The following is an 18258-nucleotide window of genomic DNA, read 5'->3' as shown; positions in this document are numbered from 1 at the left end:
TCGGATTCTTGTGTCTCGCCCTTGATTGCAGCTGTCAGTGTTTAAGTAAAATGTTGACCAAAAAAGTGAGTCCTTTATCAGTAAATACTAAATTGAAAAAAATTATTTTTTTAGATGCTATTTCTTGATCTTACAGATTAACGTCTGTCCAAGTTTAATAACAATCCATGAAGGTTTACAAATTTGTCATGTCAAAATAATTCAATCCCAGATTGTCTGTAAATGTAAAGTCCATCTTTCAGAAAATTACTGAATTGAAAAAAAATATATTTTCAAAAGTTTGCTCCAGACATTATCTCTGAATCATAAAAAGACTTCTGCCAAAGATTTATAAAATTGTATGAAGGTTTGCCAAAGTAATTGATGTGTACCAAATTTTAACCCCAGACTGTAACTACTTGTTAACTGTAAAAAAATCTGTATTCATTTATCAGTAAAATACGTAAAATGAAAATAAATATTTAATTAATGAAGATTTTTTACAATTTTTTGCATTTTTGCCAAGTATCTTAAAAACTACAATTTAAAGATAGAAACTTTATAAAGCAAGAAAAACTAGATTTACAATTATTTCGTAGAAAGAAGCAGTTAAATACATGAGATGAGTTTAATTTTGACGAGTTAACTCTAGTAAAAATATGACAACACAAATTATTTTAGAGGCCTGTTTTTATAGTTAGATTTTTTTGTAATATCCCCTTGGTTATATAAAAATCAATGTTATGGTGACTGTAATTTGTTAGCTATCTACACCTTGTTAGATTATTGCTCTTTAAAAAAAAACACGTTAAAACAACATGGATATACAGATTGATTTTTTTATTTTTTTCAGAAATTGCAAATTTTGACATTTCTCAACAGAATCATAGAAAAAAATTAAAATCAGTTTTTTGGTCTAAACTTTGACTTATTACACCTTGGTATGCTTTGTTTTATATTTCATTTTATGAAAAGAAAAGAAATATCGAAACACTTATAACTTATCAAGAGCAGAATGCTAAATATGAAGAAAAAATAGAAACTTTTTAAAGATTTTAGAAAATGCATTTTTTACTGAATTATCTCCTTTTGTACAATAGAAAATCAATATGTATGGCTTCATTTATTGTAATTGTATTATCTTCATTGTTAGTTTAACTTACATTGTTAAGTATAATAATGTTTTTTTACGGAAGCGTATTAGGGCCATCCTTTTTACTTATTTTTTTTTTCAAATTGTCGACATTAATCTTGGAATTATCAACTTTAATCTTTTATCTTGGGATTATCAACTTTAATCTTGGAATTATCATCTTTAATCTTGGAACTATCAGCATAAATCTTGGAATTATCAACTGTAATCTTGGAATTACCAACTTAAATCTTGGATTTATCAACTTTAATCTTGGAATTTCCAACTTAAATCTTGGAATTATCAACATTAAACTTTGAAATTTCAACTTTAATCTTGGAATTATCAATTTTAATTTAATCTTAAAAATGACTAATATATTACTTCTAGTCCATAGTTTATTGTGTTTCTCCGTATACTTAATCTAATTATAATTATTTTCTCTGCTACATTTTTTGTAAAATGTTACAGAAAAATAGACGTGCATCTAAAGTCTTGTATAGTTTCACGTAGCCTAATATACATGGAAAAGAGGGGCTGTAACTTCCCAATAATGGGTATACGTGGATATGCCAAAAATATTGGCCATAATTTTGCGAGATTTTATATTTATGACGCTACTTTTTAATGACATTCTATATCTATATGCATAGTTCTTTCATAATTTTATATTGATTTGGGGTATGTTCTACATATCTTATATAAATATGTTATGGAAATCTTATATTAATGGCCAATTGTGGTATTTAAATCAATCAGGGACTTTATACTTACATTAATATATTGTACACAAGTAAATGTCATTCTTTGTACATATTTTATTACATATATGTGACTAGCCATGACATATCTAGACTTATGGAGGTAGAACATCATTGTGAGAAAAACGTGGTTAACTATATGTGACTAGCCACTTATAGGCTAAAGAAGGTGCATTATCTAAATTTGCTTTTTGTTTATTTATCTAGAATATTCGAAACAAAACTCTCTGTCATGTTATTATGACATATTTGTTGTAATAGCAATGAAACGAGTCATTTCGAATACCGGTGTGAAAATGAGACTGTTCTATGACGACTTTTATTTATTGAAGGCACTAATTTATAAAATACAAAATCATTGTATTTTTTGGCGCTCAGTAATGTTCAATAGCGTATTTAAATAAAAAAACAAAGAATTAAATTTACTACAATACAAACAATTCTTGGCTCTATTATAGAACATGTAATTTAAACTTGTTGAAATGAAGTTAGTTTAAAATTTGTCAAAGTAAGCTTTAAGAATTCCTTTCTTTAAATTTGTCTTTTAATTTAGATTTATTATGCATGTCTCTATACATAGTATGCGACGCGTAACACTTTATAAGTAGGTGTTCTCTTATATGCATTTGATACGGTGCAGTTATTATGGATAAATTTCAGACTCCATTTATAAAAGAAAATCTATAGAGCAGAGAATTTTTTTTTTGTATCAATTTAATATGTTGATTCAAATATTTTTCACTTCAAACAATAACGTTAAAATTCTTCAAACTTTATATATGATGTATAGTTCAGCTTCCGCAAAAAAGAAGCCAAGGTAAAGTGTTTATCTCTTTTTCACAAATACTTATTCTATTGAATCTCGATATTTATCATGTTTATAATTTTTCTAACAATGACGTTCTACCTCCATAAGCCTGGAAATGTCATGGCGGGTCGCAATTTTTAGAATAAACAAAGGTACCAAATATTTGTTAATATTATATAAAAATAGTTATATTGTTTTAGACAAACATAGCACACCACTACCAAACAAATTCAACTTTAATCTTGGAATTTCCAACTTTAATCTTGGATTTATCGACTTTAATCTTGGAATTATCAACATTAAAGTTGGAATTTCCAAGTTTAATGTTGATAATTCCAAGATTAAAGTTGATAATTCCAAGATTAAAGTTGATAATTCCAAGATTAAAGCTGGAAATTCCAAGATTAAAGTTGATAATTCCAAGATTATAGTCGACAATTTGAAAAAAAATAAATAAAAAAGGATGGCCGTAATACGCTTCCGTAGGTTTTAAAAAAGTAAGATTTATATATTTTCAAAATTATCTACAGATTGATATTAAAAATTCATTGATTCTGTAAGAGAAATTGTAAAGGAGTAGGTCCGGTAAGACCCCTTTTTGGCCCCAAAATACAACGTTTTTCAAAGTTGTTGAAAATGTAAACGTTTAGCTATTTATTGGAAAGTAGAATACTTTTGTTACAGAAATATGGGCTTTTTTGACAGTACAATGGACATGCATCAGGTACTAGCATCATTATCTCATGCAAAAGTACTGAAATCTTCACAATATTGTCATTTGTGCTTATTTTAAGACGCTTTTTGTTTAAATTGGAAGTGGCCGCAATTGTGTTCAGTCTTAATATTTAAATATATGTTGTATTTATTGATAATACATAACATATATAAATGTTGAGACTGAACACGAATGTGGCCACTTCCATTTTGGACAAAAACAATCTGAAAAGTGACGTTTTATGACATTTTTGAAAGATTTTTCATATTTAAGCTTGGATTTGAGCCTCTTTGATGACCAATTCAGTTAAAATCTTTAACATAATCTAATTGAATCGACTAAAGAAGACACTTAATTGTATAAAAAATGACAAAAATCTTTCATCAGATGTACTTCAAATTTTAGGCCAAAATTAGCCCTTACCGGACCTTCTCCTTTGGACACTATTAAAGGAAAATTCTAAAAAGTACTAAAACAAGAGTCAACCAATCGTTTATGCTAAAATGCCTTCTTAACTCTGTCACTTAAAATAACCAAATAGAGATATGTTTATATTTTCATGGACAGAGAGCTGGTAAGTTTACAAAAATGTGATTTTAAGATTTTTAAAAATGCGTTTTTACTGGATTATCTCCCTTTGTATCATAGAAATTCAATATATATGGCATCATAAATTGTGACTAAACTATGGTAATCGTTACTTTGACTTATTTTGTTAAATTTTATAGTGCTTTTGAAAAAGAAACACTTACTTTTCCAAAATTATCTACAGATTACCTTACTTAAATTCATTGATTATTGAGAGAAAATGTAAATTTAGGCATTTTTAGATTAGAATTTTAGAATGTACTACAATGAGACCACAGCAAGGTTACTAGCTTGAATGCATAATTAAGTATTCCAATTGATAAAACATAGGGAGTTATCTTTATATTTTTAATGGACCAAAGGCTAGATAATTTTAAGAATACGTACTTCTTATGATTTTCTGAAAATTTTATTTTTTACTGGATTATCTCCCTGGGAATAATCCACAAACTGTTTCTCGTAAATTCAAGTACTGATGAATTAATTATTTTTATTATTCAATAAATCGTCGTTCTTTATCTCGTTGTTTTCTGCATTCATAAGTTTCAGGGTGTTGAAATTGGTCATTTTCATAGACTGGGGAAACTGGTTCCCGGCACATTACAGCATCTCCTAACTGAAAGGCATGGGAACCAGCTGAAATATTTGTTTTATGGACTTCTTTCATAATGTTGTTTAAGCACACAAAGTTTCAATTAAATCTGATGACCCCCCTTGTGGACTGTTTTGCATGGTTTTATGGTAGACTGGATGTTAAAGTAATACTTAATCATTCTTATCACGCATTTCATGAGCCGCATATAATCGTAAAAGCCGCATTGTGTGTATATGTCATCCAATCATAACTAACATTTACAAAAACACACGTGATTAGTATCAACACAAACACATGTATATAGAAAACATTCATTTGACCGTTACTACATCATGTGACCAATAACTGTAATAAAGATATTTATATTTTAATTCGCAAAAAACAAACAAATATAAATTATCAAATAAATAAAACAACACATTATTAGGATAATTGTGCCAACAATTGTAGCAGCCTTTTGTAAGACAACGAAAGCCAACTTGATCAAAACAAAATTAATAAATTTGAAAATTTAACTCCGAAACTTTTATAAACTGTCAATTTTTCTCAAATACTTTCTCTCACAACGCAGTCTTTAGCTTTATCTGAAGCACATCAACCTTGCTTCTTAAATAATTTATCATGAATGCCAACTGTTGCAGCTGCAGTAGCTCCACCTGATCTCAGACTATATGTAATCCCTATTCATCCTTCTCTAAGCTAAATTCCAGAGTTGATAGAATAATTTTCTCAACTCTAGTATAGGACAAAGATATAATTCCTCTCAATCTATAAGATCTAAATATTATTTACATAATACATAGTCCCATCGAAGTATTATATCGATAGGAATTCCAACACACGTAAAGTAAGTATATGTTAATTAACTCAACATCTCATATCGAAGCATGGGTTCAATCTAATTTGTAGGAACCACGTCATTGATCGTAATTAGGGAATATACCGAAATAACTGGTTGTGTAAATAATTGTCAAAGAAAAGACATTTAATAACAATGGCCTTGCTTTTCGAAAGTATCTTAGGACTAAGACATGTCTTAAAATAGTCTTTGGACATATATTAGTCCTATGTGAAGTTTTTGAAAGTGTCCTAATTGAAGATAAATCATAAGATTAATCGTAAAGTTAGAACATCAAAATACGTGTCTGAAGATGGTCTCAGGTTGGCAAAATGTTTGTCCTTTAAAATTATATTGATAACACATTTATTGTGATACTTTAGCCTTTTCAACCTTTAAAGGTGTTATTAGACTATTCATTGTATTGAAAATAACAAATTTAAAATTGTCAACGGAAACTGTTTGTTAAATGTATTGCCATGAAATAACCGTGTAATGCATACACGTCTTCTGAGATTTCATCTAACGGTTCAAATGTAATGTAAAGTACGTGTATATGCAATAAACAGTTGTTAGCATCATGAAAGGAGAACTTGGAAGAATTAAAATGCTGTATGTAGGCATATGCACGACGTGTATTATTGAGTCTCGATATTTAAAAAAAGATTCCAAAATCGTATTTAACTACAACAAAAGACTTCAAATATTATAATATTATATTACATAAACTTACAAATATCCAACCAGACAAAAAATTGACGGTAAACAACTTTTGTCTATTTCTTTCTCGTACATTTTACAATAATTTTATAATCATTTGAATCATCATATACATTATAACTAGAATGCTTAATATAATAACCGTAGTGTGATGTAGAAGACGAAAGAATACTCTTCAATTGAAGTAACGTATAATCTAGGATTGTCCTAAGACCATCGTGATTATAACTTCAGACAGCTTTGATTTGCAGTCTTAACGTAACGAATGATGGTCCTATGATAGTCCTTAAATCTGTCATAAGACAGGTCTTAAAACAAATCTTACGATACATTCGAAACCAGCCCCCAAATCACTATATGACAAATATGTCATTTCTACGGGTTTTGCTACGTTAAAACAAATGCAAAAAGACAATCAAACTACGCGACTGTTTTCACAAAAAGAAATCGGAGGAACAAAAATTTTCAAGTCATGAATATTTCAGATTCGGAAGATTCTTTCGTGCGTGACGCGATGACTACATGAATTTATTATAAATTCTTCGCTTGAAAATGATAAATTATTTTGAAAGCAAAAAAGTTTTCATCAGCAATCAATATTCAGGTTGATTGCTGAATTTGACAGATATTGTTATTTAGCGTTTACCTAATGTCAAGTGCAAGTGTTTCATGCATTTTGAACATAAGTTGCTTTACTTCATTTGTAAGTGGTTTTCAGAACCGTTCAGCATTTACACATAAATTGTAGTTCACAATTTGGTTCCGAGTGGCGAATTTTTGCTGGGGTCGAAGAGGGCTATAATCGAAAAAAAATTTTTTTTTGCAGGCATAAAATCATCAAATATAGTTTTGTCTAACTGTAAATCCGTGAATCTATGATGAGTTTTTTAGAAATGGGTAAGCGCTATTTCTGAGAGAGTAATGGATTTATACTTTTTTTTTCTTCTGTTTTTTACGTTAACGATACAGTTTTGGATGCGATAAAGAACAACATTTTGAAATTATATGGAATTTACCATTTGGAAAAGATATATTGAAAGATAGTACCATATCAACCGCTTGGTCCGAATAGGCCTATATTATAATCGCATAGAAAAATGTTACTTTCTTTGTTTTACAAAATAGAAAAAGCAGTCATCTCATTAAAATGAAAACAAAATATCAGATAATTTTCCGTCCTCTTGTTTCTAAGATTTTTAACTTGTAAAAGAGAGGCGAAAAAAATTAGAATCCATTCCATATGCTTGTGCATTTAAATATCCATGCATGCAAAGAGGATTGTAGTCAAGAATAACGTTATCATGTTATATATTTTCCATAACACATTAACTAATTTATTTCTTAGTTAAGAAATATCACAATATTTCATCGTTGACATTATGGTTTGATGTGAATCAAATATCAAATTAGATTTAGATCAACTGCTATAACGCCTGAATTTAATAATTTGAAATCTAATCTTGGTAATGTTGTGTTCAAATTACTCCCAAACCTGATCCCGCATGTCATCTTCAAATTAAATGAACATTTTTTTATTTGTTCCCCAATCTTCAGCATCAATCTTTTTAGAAATATAATCAGCTTTTGTATTCTTTGATCTCGGGATCCAAACTTATCTAAAAAAATATTCAATTCAGAACACAACTTAAAAATATCAATAGCTATCTCTTGTTAATGTACTTATGTAGTTCTTTTCTGATCAGTGGTAACGCAGTTATTAATACCTGTATGTCATTTGTCATATTCATATCTCAAACTGCTCTTAAAAGACATCAACGTCAAAAATAGCTTGAAGTTCTCTCTACGTATAACTCTTTAACGACTTTTGTAAAGTCCACATCTGATGAAAAATAATAGAGTCGATATCTATCAAATAAGCTCCAGCAGCTACGTTACTAGCATCAGAATATTCAAGCACGTTAGGAAAAGAATAATGCGCAAAATATTTTCTGTTTAGCCTCTATACGTTATTCAGCCAAATCTAAGTTCGTTAAATACACAATCGGGACATTCTAAAGTTGTCTTCAAATCACACTTTACTCTGTTTTCATTTGCTTGATGTAAACACCGGGTCAATTCACATGTCATGTTACCCATGACTGGACACATTGAAATAACCAAACTTTGTATAGAAATACTTACTGAATTGACAACGAACGGCTGAAATGGAGTTTCAATAACATATCCAAAATTCAGTAATTCTGAAATAGCTTTATCTACAAATTTTGAAAGTAAATTTGCAGATTTGTTTTATTTTTAAAGACATAGTTGTAGGAGTTTTTAGAAATAACGTAACCATATTTGATAGATTGAATAACAAAATCATTTGCACCCTCATGATCCCAGAATTGTATGTGTTTGCGTAAGCTCTATTTTACACCTTTTGCAACAGATGAAATATCTAAATATCATCAAAATATTTTATTTTACATGTGACAGAAACAGTTCAAACTTTCCGTAAAGATTAGTTTCATCTAGAGTATAAAAATACATATCATTAACTCTTTTCTGATGTCCCTGGGACAACTGGTTTTGCGCTGAAAAGGGGGCACTGACTTCGCCAGTGGCCAAGATGGTTGCAGTTGTAACAGATGTCATGAGCTGTGGGTTCCCTCCGTCTGCTGGTCCTAAAGGGCGACTGTTGATAATTGTTTTGTCGTTCACGATGTTGCTTAGTTGAAACTGAAGCTGAAGGAGCAGACACAGTAGCTAAAGGGGTTTTATATGGGTGAGAATTTTTACCAGAACGGATAGGTGTCTCCTCTTCAGAATCTGAAGCAAGGTCGTCACTCATATTCAAGGACGGTTTTCTAGCCTACAGTAGATGACATTTGTCTGCAATGAGGATAAGCTTATTGTGCTTCTTGATTTTGAGTATAGCACCATATACCAATTTAACACATAATATATCTTTATCACAAAGGTTAACAAGGTCAGCCATGATATAAAATTTGAAATTTAACTGTATTTGGTTTCCTCCTACTTTAAGTTTGACTGAAACGTCTTGCTTAAGTTCGTCTGCAAAGATTTCATTATCAATGCCAAGTCTTTTTTGAAGAGTAGCAATCTTCCAATCAATCAATCTAGCTTTTAACAGTAAAAAAGTATCCACTAAGTCGTCATTACTAGTATGATGTGTGGATTTAACATGAGGCAACGTATGCACATTAAGACCAGCCAGAGATGCATGATCAGAATCGAAAACTTTCTTCGAGTCAGACATTTCACAATTACAAACTGCTGCTGCATAACCTGATTGACAATCTTCTAATAACTTCAAATGATTCAACGAACCCTTTAGGTAATACTTAGTCATGCTGATAACGAATTTCATTCGAATATATATATACTGTAATTTGCTAGTATTAGAAGGGTAACGCGGCGTTATAGTTATAAACTTTTTTCCCTACCTCTCAAACAAAACAGCAACACACAGAAAAATAGATAAACAACACGAATAAAAGTTATGATTACATCATTAGAATAAAAAAAAAAACTACATGATGTACTTATACGCATATATGCATTTTGTAACATGATATCAATTACAAAAAAGTATAAAAACAAAGTGTTGGTGCATCAATTACAAGGACATACACCTCGATTAATGTCTAGCTTCTATGTATATTACAGTAGTGGTAATAACTAGCGGAGCATTTATATTTTATTAAATTGAACAATCTTGTTGATAACGCAACTATTACATGTTTACAATTATAAATAACCCGTTGCTTCTGCTAACTGACATAAATCAAAATTATAATTTTATCAACTGCCAAAAAACTTTGTTGACCATTTAGAATACACAAGTATAAAAATATAATTTGAATATGAGAAACTCGACAAGTACAAAATGTACACCTTTAATGACATAACATTTCAATCTTATACACTTTATTGACCATAAATAAACCAGAGACACTCTGCATTCATATTGGTCATGTTGTTTGTCTTTTGTATTATTTGATTTACACACAGAAGAAACATTTGTCGTATGAGGACTTTATACCAGGGATATCACGGGCAGGGGAAAACCATACCCTGTGCATGTAAAAGAAAACTGTAATGGTCATAGATGACAAGTTTTTTAGCTAAATGTACAGTGTGGCCATAGATTTGGTCTTTGATAATCAGCATAAAGCTTATCTTTTAATTAATGGTTTTTAAATTTCAGTATTGACCCATGTTGAAGCAAGTTGTAGTAGTTTTTGCTTATGTGGAGATTTGATTGTAAGAATGATGGAGTTGATTTTTATAAAGCATAAGAGAGATAGCAAATATCTTTGATTACAGAGGTCGAACAGTACTTTTACGTTTGATTGGTTGTTTGCAATACTTTTTTTAATGCCGGAGACAATGCTTTGCCTATTTAAGTTGTGAGTGACTTTACAAGTGTTGTCATTAATAGGTTGTATCTTTTAATATATTGTATGTAGAGTTGAAGTTCAATTTTCGATTTTTTGCCTTGGGAAAGGTGTAATATTTTTTTTATCTGTCTTGAGGGATTATTTTATCTAGTTTTGCGACATTCTATGTGCAGAAGAAGTTTGTTCTGCAGTGAGAATTCTCCTATATAAAACTGCTGTTTTTACAAAGTTGAAATGATTGCGAATTTGAAAAAAATGAAAACAACAGGTTATAAATTACATGCGTCCGAGGATTAAACTTCATCAGGAACGCCCAAAGCCAAATATATTAAAAACCAAGGCTGTATAGGAACATAAACAGTTAGAGATCTGTATGACAAAAAAAGGACCTACAAAATTAGCCAAATCCATTTGAGGTTAACTTTACCTAAGGGTGTTGAAAGCTTAGTTTTTTTTTAAACTCAAAAATTATCAACAGATTTGAAATGAGATTTCTGTTGTAGTTTGGGTTTGAAGAATTTTATCGGTCCTTTGACCTAGTGTCAGTGAATATCAAAAAGAACATAATTGTTGGTAATAGGAAAAGATAGTTCTATCGTTGTTTCAGTTAGAATAAAGAAGTTAATAATCCTGTTTCAAAGTTTGGAGAGTGAAGTAATATTTTAAAAATTTAGTGTTAAGTCATATCACTTTTAATAATGGTAACTTCCTCTTCTTCTGTCACGCCTTGAGAAGATGACGGTCGGGTTTTAACCCGTAATGACATATATGGCAATCTCTACGTGTTATGACATCTATGCTAGGGATTTTGCTACAGATAACCATCGACGTCAAGAGTATAGCAAAACATATGATCCTTAAATAATGACAGATTGTCCATTGAACATTGAAATTTGATTTTTTTATTATTGAAAGGGATTTTGTAGCTTTGGGGAAGGAAACTAATCTGTTGTGTGATATTTGTCGACATCTTATTTTATCGCAACGGTAATCGTTTCTAAATGGTGTTCCCTATAAACTTAACTGCTGTTATTATTTAGACGATACCATTTTTAATTACTCACAAAACATACTGTTAAACATACTGTAAAAGGTTTTGTAGAAAAAATCTGAATCGTGTTCATATGATATGTTTTCGTATGCTTGCAAGTTAAGGTTTATTAAGATTTTATTAATTTCAGGAAGTCAACTTCCATAAAAGTTTGTCATTTTAAAGATATAAAAATGACAACTATTTTACCCCCTTTTGTTAGGATTAACGATAGATTTTTTTCTGGCAGTTTTTGAAATAACTTTAACTATGTGTTTTCAAAGCCCTGTTGTTTCTATACTTTTTCTTTCTTTTATTTTATTACGAATGGTTATTTAGAACATTTATGTTTGTCTCATCATTCCCTCCCCCCAAAGGGTGAATGGGGAATAGAAGTATGGTCACCATTGGTCTTCTTCCGACCGGCGGTAAAACCCTCGCCAAAGTGGGGCGTCCGTTTGGATGTGTGGGACGTACAAATTTGCAGCCACGTCCGGTCAGAATTGGGACGTTAAATCCGATGCCTCGTGTAAAGAGAGAGCCACGCTCTTTGCACTTTAAGAACCTTTGAAACAACTCTTTGGGGGGTCCGTAGGTGACCTGTTGCAAGGCTAAATTTCTTTCCCTATCCAATAGACCCTCATTTCCCGTGGTAGTCTAAATTTCTCCGACCTTAATCCCGGACGCCTCTATTACAGAACCTACCTATTGTATTTATTGTTAATTTGTTCTCGTCCTGAATATGAATGAAATATTTGCCACTGGACGTTAAGCAACCAACAATCAATCAATTAATCATCATTCACTCTAGACTAGCTTATAAGAAGCGTCAATTAAAAGTCTCTTTTATTCACACATTTCGCAATTCATGTAAGCAAACCAATAGTGTTCATAATTTACGAAACTTTACAATTTTGCACGATTTCATAAATATATAAAAACTTTATTTGGTAATAAAAAAGATAAACAACAGACCATATGTTGTATAAATTAAACATATGTACTATTTCTTCAAACAGCCTTTTTCTTGCAATCATATTCTGCTATGTATCAAACTATGTTTAGCTTTGTTTATTTAATATTACCTTCTTAAATTGATTAATTGATGGTTGTCTATTAAACTATTGTAAATCTTTTGTCTATTTATGATATCATGCATAAAATGTATAAAACTTACCAATATATTCATATACAAATAAAAAGAAATTCATTATTAAAAAACATACCTGTTTCTTTGTCGAAGATGATACATACAGAAGTCCACTTTAAATTAATAACCACAGAGATCAGCATTAACACTGATATTTCTGTTTCATATAAAATTGGTTCTCTACTTCTTATTTTCTCTGTTACTGTAAGACAATTGGTCATTGATATTGTTTGATTTGAAGCCACCATGATATTTCGCATCATTTAAATCTCCCTGAAGCAAAGGTTTCTGAGAGAAATTAAAACAACAACAATTACTAGTTCGTTTGAGTACTATGTAATCAATGTAAAAAAGGTAATTGTTTCAAAACATGGAAAAACATCCGTTTTCAAATTATATGTTTAAAACAATGCAGTAGTAGAACGTTTAAATAATTTATTATCTGAATTAGAATGAATCAATAAAGTATCATTTGACAGAGTTCCTTCATCTGATTATATGTTAACACAACACCAATTAATATAATTATATCTGAAAGGTAATTTAGCCTGCAAAATGTCAATTAATATCTATTTTCAAATTAGACTTATTAATATTATTTTCAATTCTATTTAGATGACATTTTGAAGAAATTTGCAATAAAACAGTGATCGATTAATCCCTTTGGGTGTTATAAGACTCCAGAAATGCATTACAAAAATCTGAATATAACAAATGCTGGCTGACTTTATATTCAAAAAATTGTATCACACTTTGATATATGAACTATGAAAACTGTTGTCAGAATCTTTTATCGAAAGATAAAACAGTTACCAATTAGGTCCCTTCAGTAAATATGTATTTCACAATTTAACATACGTGTATAATGAAAAACAAAGGATAATATAAGTTCCAAGTGGAAGAAATATTCTGTTATATTGTTTCCATTGGAACAAATATTACAGTATTTGTTCTTTACGGAATAAAGGGTATAGAATATTTATTCCAACAGGAACAAATATTATGACATTGTTTATAACAAAGTTTCCAGGGGAACTTCTGTTAGGTGGAACAAATATACGTTGACATGCATCCGTGACACAAAATCAGTACATGCACAGCATAAACAAACAAGGTTTTATTGATGTTCTTAGGCAGGACGATGAACACTTTATTGTCACAACAAACATGTAATTGTCATTAGCATTAGCAATTAGTTCACCCTAATACAAATGAAATATCATTGACGAAGTTGATCTCCATTAAATTCAAATTGTGATTTTTGTAATTATGAATAAAACACAGAAACCTGAACGGTCTATGTATTTATTCCTTTACCTCTTGAATATTTTTTCTTAAGAAATGCTTTAATTTATTCCTTAAAGATTTTTTGTATATAGTATCAGCATAATTATCGATATTTAACAGTCAGAGGTCGTAAACTTTATAGATAGTCATGCACTGTTTAAAAGTCAACAACATTAAAAACAAATTGTAATTATTATTTCAGAAGTCTTTAAAGGGGCATTAGCTACGAGACATAAACAAATATGATATTTTTCTTGTTCAACCATTCATGAAAGTAAAAAATTGAAGTAATAATTCGCTTTTAGCAGCCAGTTTTGGTTCAATTTTGTCAAAATAAACTAAGAAACATAGCTTGCAATTGAATAATTCGACCCTATTGAATTCGTCTTCATGTGACCTTTAATTTAACCCTTTAGATAGAGATGGGTTAAGCATTAACTAGGCTTGTTCAGCTATTAAAAGGCAAAGAATGTCAACACTGAAATTGAGACAAGGGTAAACCATTTGTTTGACTGATTCGATCCACAAAAACTCATTCTTATACAGGTAAAAACGATAACTAACATATTTTTAACCTATAAGATGAAATCAAATAGACCTAGAAAAATCCAATTGCACGTGTTCGCTATCTATTTATATTTATATTTATGTTTATATCGGGTTATATGACCATCGGCAGTCTTCGGAGGACACATCGATGGTTAACTAAGTGGCGTCAAGACTAAAAGACACACAAAATCCTTATACATATGATCGAGTCCATGCATCGTAAATTGTTTATTTCAGACTTTTTACAATTTGAATATACGTTTTAGTATAAGAAAATTTGAGTAAAATCTGTTATCAAGAATTTGACAGCTAATGCTCTTTTAAGAACTCAAAGACGATAATTCACGTTTCGTTTTCGTTCAAACATTTTGTTTTTTTTAAACCTAGGTAAATTAAGTGCGTTTTCTATACAATTTGGAACATCCACCTCGGCGACTTATTTTACATCGGTTGCGAATTTCGTTTCAATGTGGTTCCGGGAAAAATAATTACTTATCTTCGTTTTCGACCTGAATCCTTGCAATTTTACATTTTCAGTCACGTTTTCCCGGGATGCATTGCTGTCTGTTATCTTTTGTTTTCTTTCTTGTTGAAATATGAACCATGTCGTTGATTTTCTCTGTTGTAATCGTTTACAATTGATCATACCACGACTTTTTATAGCTTACTTTTTGGTATGATTGTTACTTATTGTTTATCTTTATTTTTCAATTTGAACTTAAAACCGGTCACGATTGTCTAATAGCCTTGGTTGCTAAGTTTGTTCATTTCGCTGAAATCAAAAACTATTTATTTGTATTCGAACCTTCTCTGTAAAGCATGAATTATTTAAGGACACACAATAAATGGCTTTGAATTCAAATGAGGTGTCCGGAAAATGTCTGTGACTGCAACCATTGATTTATAGGATATACTAGTAGTAATTATGCACAATATATATCTCTGAAACGTCATCGCCGCTATCATATGAACGATTATCGTCAAATATCGGCCTTCACTTCTTTTGAAGTTTAAACAGTATTTTTCAACGGTAAACATTCCACAGGTTAACAATAATAAGATGCGAACTATTATAAGAAATCAAATGTACAGCACATACACTTATGTCCCCGCGTAAATGTATGTTAAGTACTGTAGAATCAAAAATATACAAAAGTCAATTTGATACACCACATTGTATTTCGAAAATCCACTTACACACAGCATATATTATTCGAAGCTTTTTCATATCTACTTGCTGTTTTACCAAGTCGTCAAAACGTCGTACGTACTGCATCAAATTTACTTATGACTCTAAATCATAAAATGGTTTAGTGAAATTATATTATATTATACAATTACACAAATAAAAAGTTGTAACACTCACCACTCAACAGGACGTAAGCAAGAAATTAGTGTAACAGTATGCTTTACAAATTCTCCAAAACGAAGCCCCAGTAAATATATCTTGTCCATTTAACTTCTATATATTTGCAGAAAAAAATTCTTAAAAATCCATTTTTTCAAATCAATATTTTTTCCTTGATGTATGTTATTATATATATACAAACTCTGACTATCAATTTCATAATTTTTGGTATATAATCAAAAATATTTCCCATTAGGTCTCTATGTTAATTTTAATTTTTTGAATTGTTGATCACCTGATGGAGTAAGTATAAATAGTGTAACAGCGTTCCAATCAAAACAAACACACCATACATGTGCTTTATCCTTTCTCAGCTATTTTAACATTATAAAATGGCAGGATTCAGGTGACCCCTAGGGATTGACTCTTTATATTTTTCAATTTGCGTGACATGTCAAACAAGAAACTAAACTATTTATCGGTGGGGATCTAGTAGGGTGCCCAGTCAACAAATTTAATCGATTTGGGTTAACGGAATAACACACGGCTATATTTTATATCATTGGAAAGAGGTGACAAGCCTCGTCGAAAAATTGATGTCGTCGTTGTCTACAGTGGTCACGATTTTCTTAAATTTGGGTCAAAGGTCAAATCTAAAATTTCAAGGAAAACGTAGAGTCACGTTTAGACAGCTGGCCACCCCTACATATTTGCGTTTATAACAAAATAAATTCAAATTATTCAAAGGATTATAACTATAGTTTCTATATTTAGGAATAATTTGATAATTTTATTGCCAAATATGGTTCGAGATTGACATTTGTACTTAAAGGTGCACATTTACAATTTTCATTGAGCTGTTAAATAACAGTGACCTTGACCTTTTAAAAGTTCCAAAATCGGAATTTTTACATAAGATTCGATATAAGTGATCTTTAGAGACGTTTTTTAGATATTAACATTTATAAGTTACCCTCCCAAAATGTTATTTTTTTCGTCTTTTGATAGAAGGTGTTCGTCATGATTTTCTGGGTAAATATCCAATTCTCTTTTGATGAACGTGGAAGCACATCAAATAGTACTTAGTTCCAAAACTGATGAATATTAACGCAGAATTGATTGAATTAGCAGGTCTGAGTATATATTTCCTTTACAGAAATAAAAAAAAAAAAAACTGCAAACGGTGAAAAAGGGGGAGGGTTTCTGTTACAAGTTATGAAAACAAAATGAGAATTAGAAACAGCAGGCTCATCACTCCATCGTACACACTTATATCAAGTGTAATGTAAATGACTTATCGAACATAAATTGGCCTACAATTGACATGAAGTTAAAGATTATCTACAAAAAGAAAGTTTTGTACAGCATCGATGTATTTTACAAACACTTGTAAACAACATCAATCTAATTAAAATATAGATCTCTGATTTCGTTATCCTCATTTGAGCTTATATATAAGAGCATGCTAGTTAATAAAGATCAGAATTTTAATAAGAGCGAAACAACATAGAAAAATTGCCGAGCTAGTAGTAGCTATTACGTTTCATTGTCTACTGTTAAGTTGAAAGCCCACCGACTAGCTTTAGGTAAGAGAGCTAATTTCAGATGTTCTTTTTCTTTTAAATCGCATTCGACGCAAGTAGCAGAATGCGAGGAATACAGAATACAATCTGATAATGGTGGTGGCAACACCGTAAACTGTTTGTATAGCTTTATATTTCAGAGGGCAGAGGAACTGGATGATTCATACTTTGTATATAGATCCATTGTGTTACGAAGTTTCCGTCATATCCTTGACCTCATATTCATGGTTAAGTGACTGCTCAAAAACTGTATAGCTTTTTTCGTCATGTGAAGGTCTCAATTATCATGAGTTCTATGATAACTATATTTGGTTACTAATATATGGTATCCTTGCAAGGTCTACATGACCATCAGACATGATTCACCTGACATCGAAATAATTTCACGGATCAGAACAAGGTTAAGTTTCAGTGGTCAAGTCATGACCGTCAGACATGATTCACCTGACCTCGACCTAATTTCACGGTCGTCCGTACAGTCTCAGATAGTAGTGGGTTAAATATATTTGGTGTATGGAATGGTAACAAGGTATACATGATTTTGTAGCAGAGTTCATCTGACCTTACCTCATTTACATGGAACATAGATAGTGTTAATTTTATGTAAAACTTGTTGTATAATATAAAAATTAGGAGATGTGGACGCAACCAATTATAGGCAACAGTACGGCCTTCGACAATGTGAAAAACTCATACCGTATGGTCGGCTATAAAATGGCCAGTTATGAAAAAAATGAAAGAATTCATTTGAAAAAAAAACTAACGGCCTGATTTATAACAAAAGCTAGTTTTTACGGTAATGATGTTT

The 18258-nt window shown here is 30.6% G+C and overlaps 1 protein-coding gene across 2 annotated transcripts in view; it reads right to left on the bottom strand.

Moving 5' to 3' along the window:
• The window catches only part of LOC127704949 (glutamate receptor U1-like), a 60282-nt gene extending 47262 nt beyond the window's left edge, over positions 1–13020 (bottom strand). For both annotated transcript variants that reach the window (XM_052209190.1, XM_052209191.1), the window contains exon 1: positions 12760–13020. In XM_052209190.1, coding sequence (XP_052065150.1) covers positions 12760–12946 — 187 coding nt within the window. In that variant the 5' untranslated portion in view covers positions 12947–13020. The remainder of the gene's footprint in view (positions 1–12759) is intronic.
• Positions 13021–18258: the final 5238 nt, after the last annotated feature.

This window comes from Mytilus californianus, unplaced genomic scaffold (genome assembly GCF_021869535.1).
Source record: "Mytilus californianus isolate M0D057914Y unplaced genomic scaffold, xbMytCali1.0.p SCAF_6, whole genome shotgun sequence".
NCBI lineage: Eukaryota > Metazoa > Mollusca > Bivalvia > Mytilida > Mytilidae > Mytilus > Mytilus californianus.
Note: the sequence above shows the minus strand (reverse complement) of the source record. Positions and strands in the feature narration are given on the sequence as shown.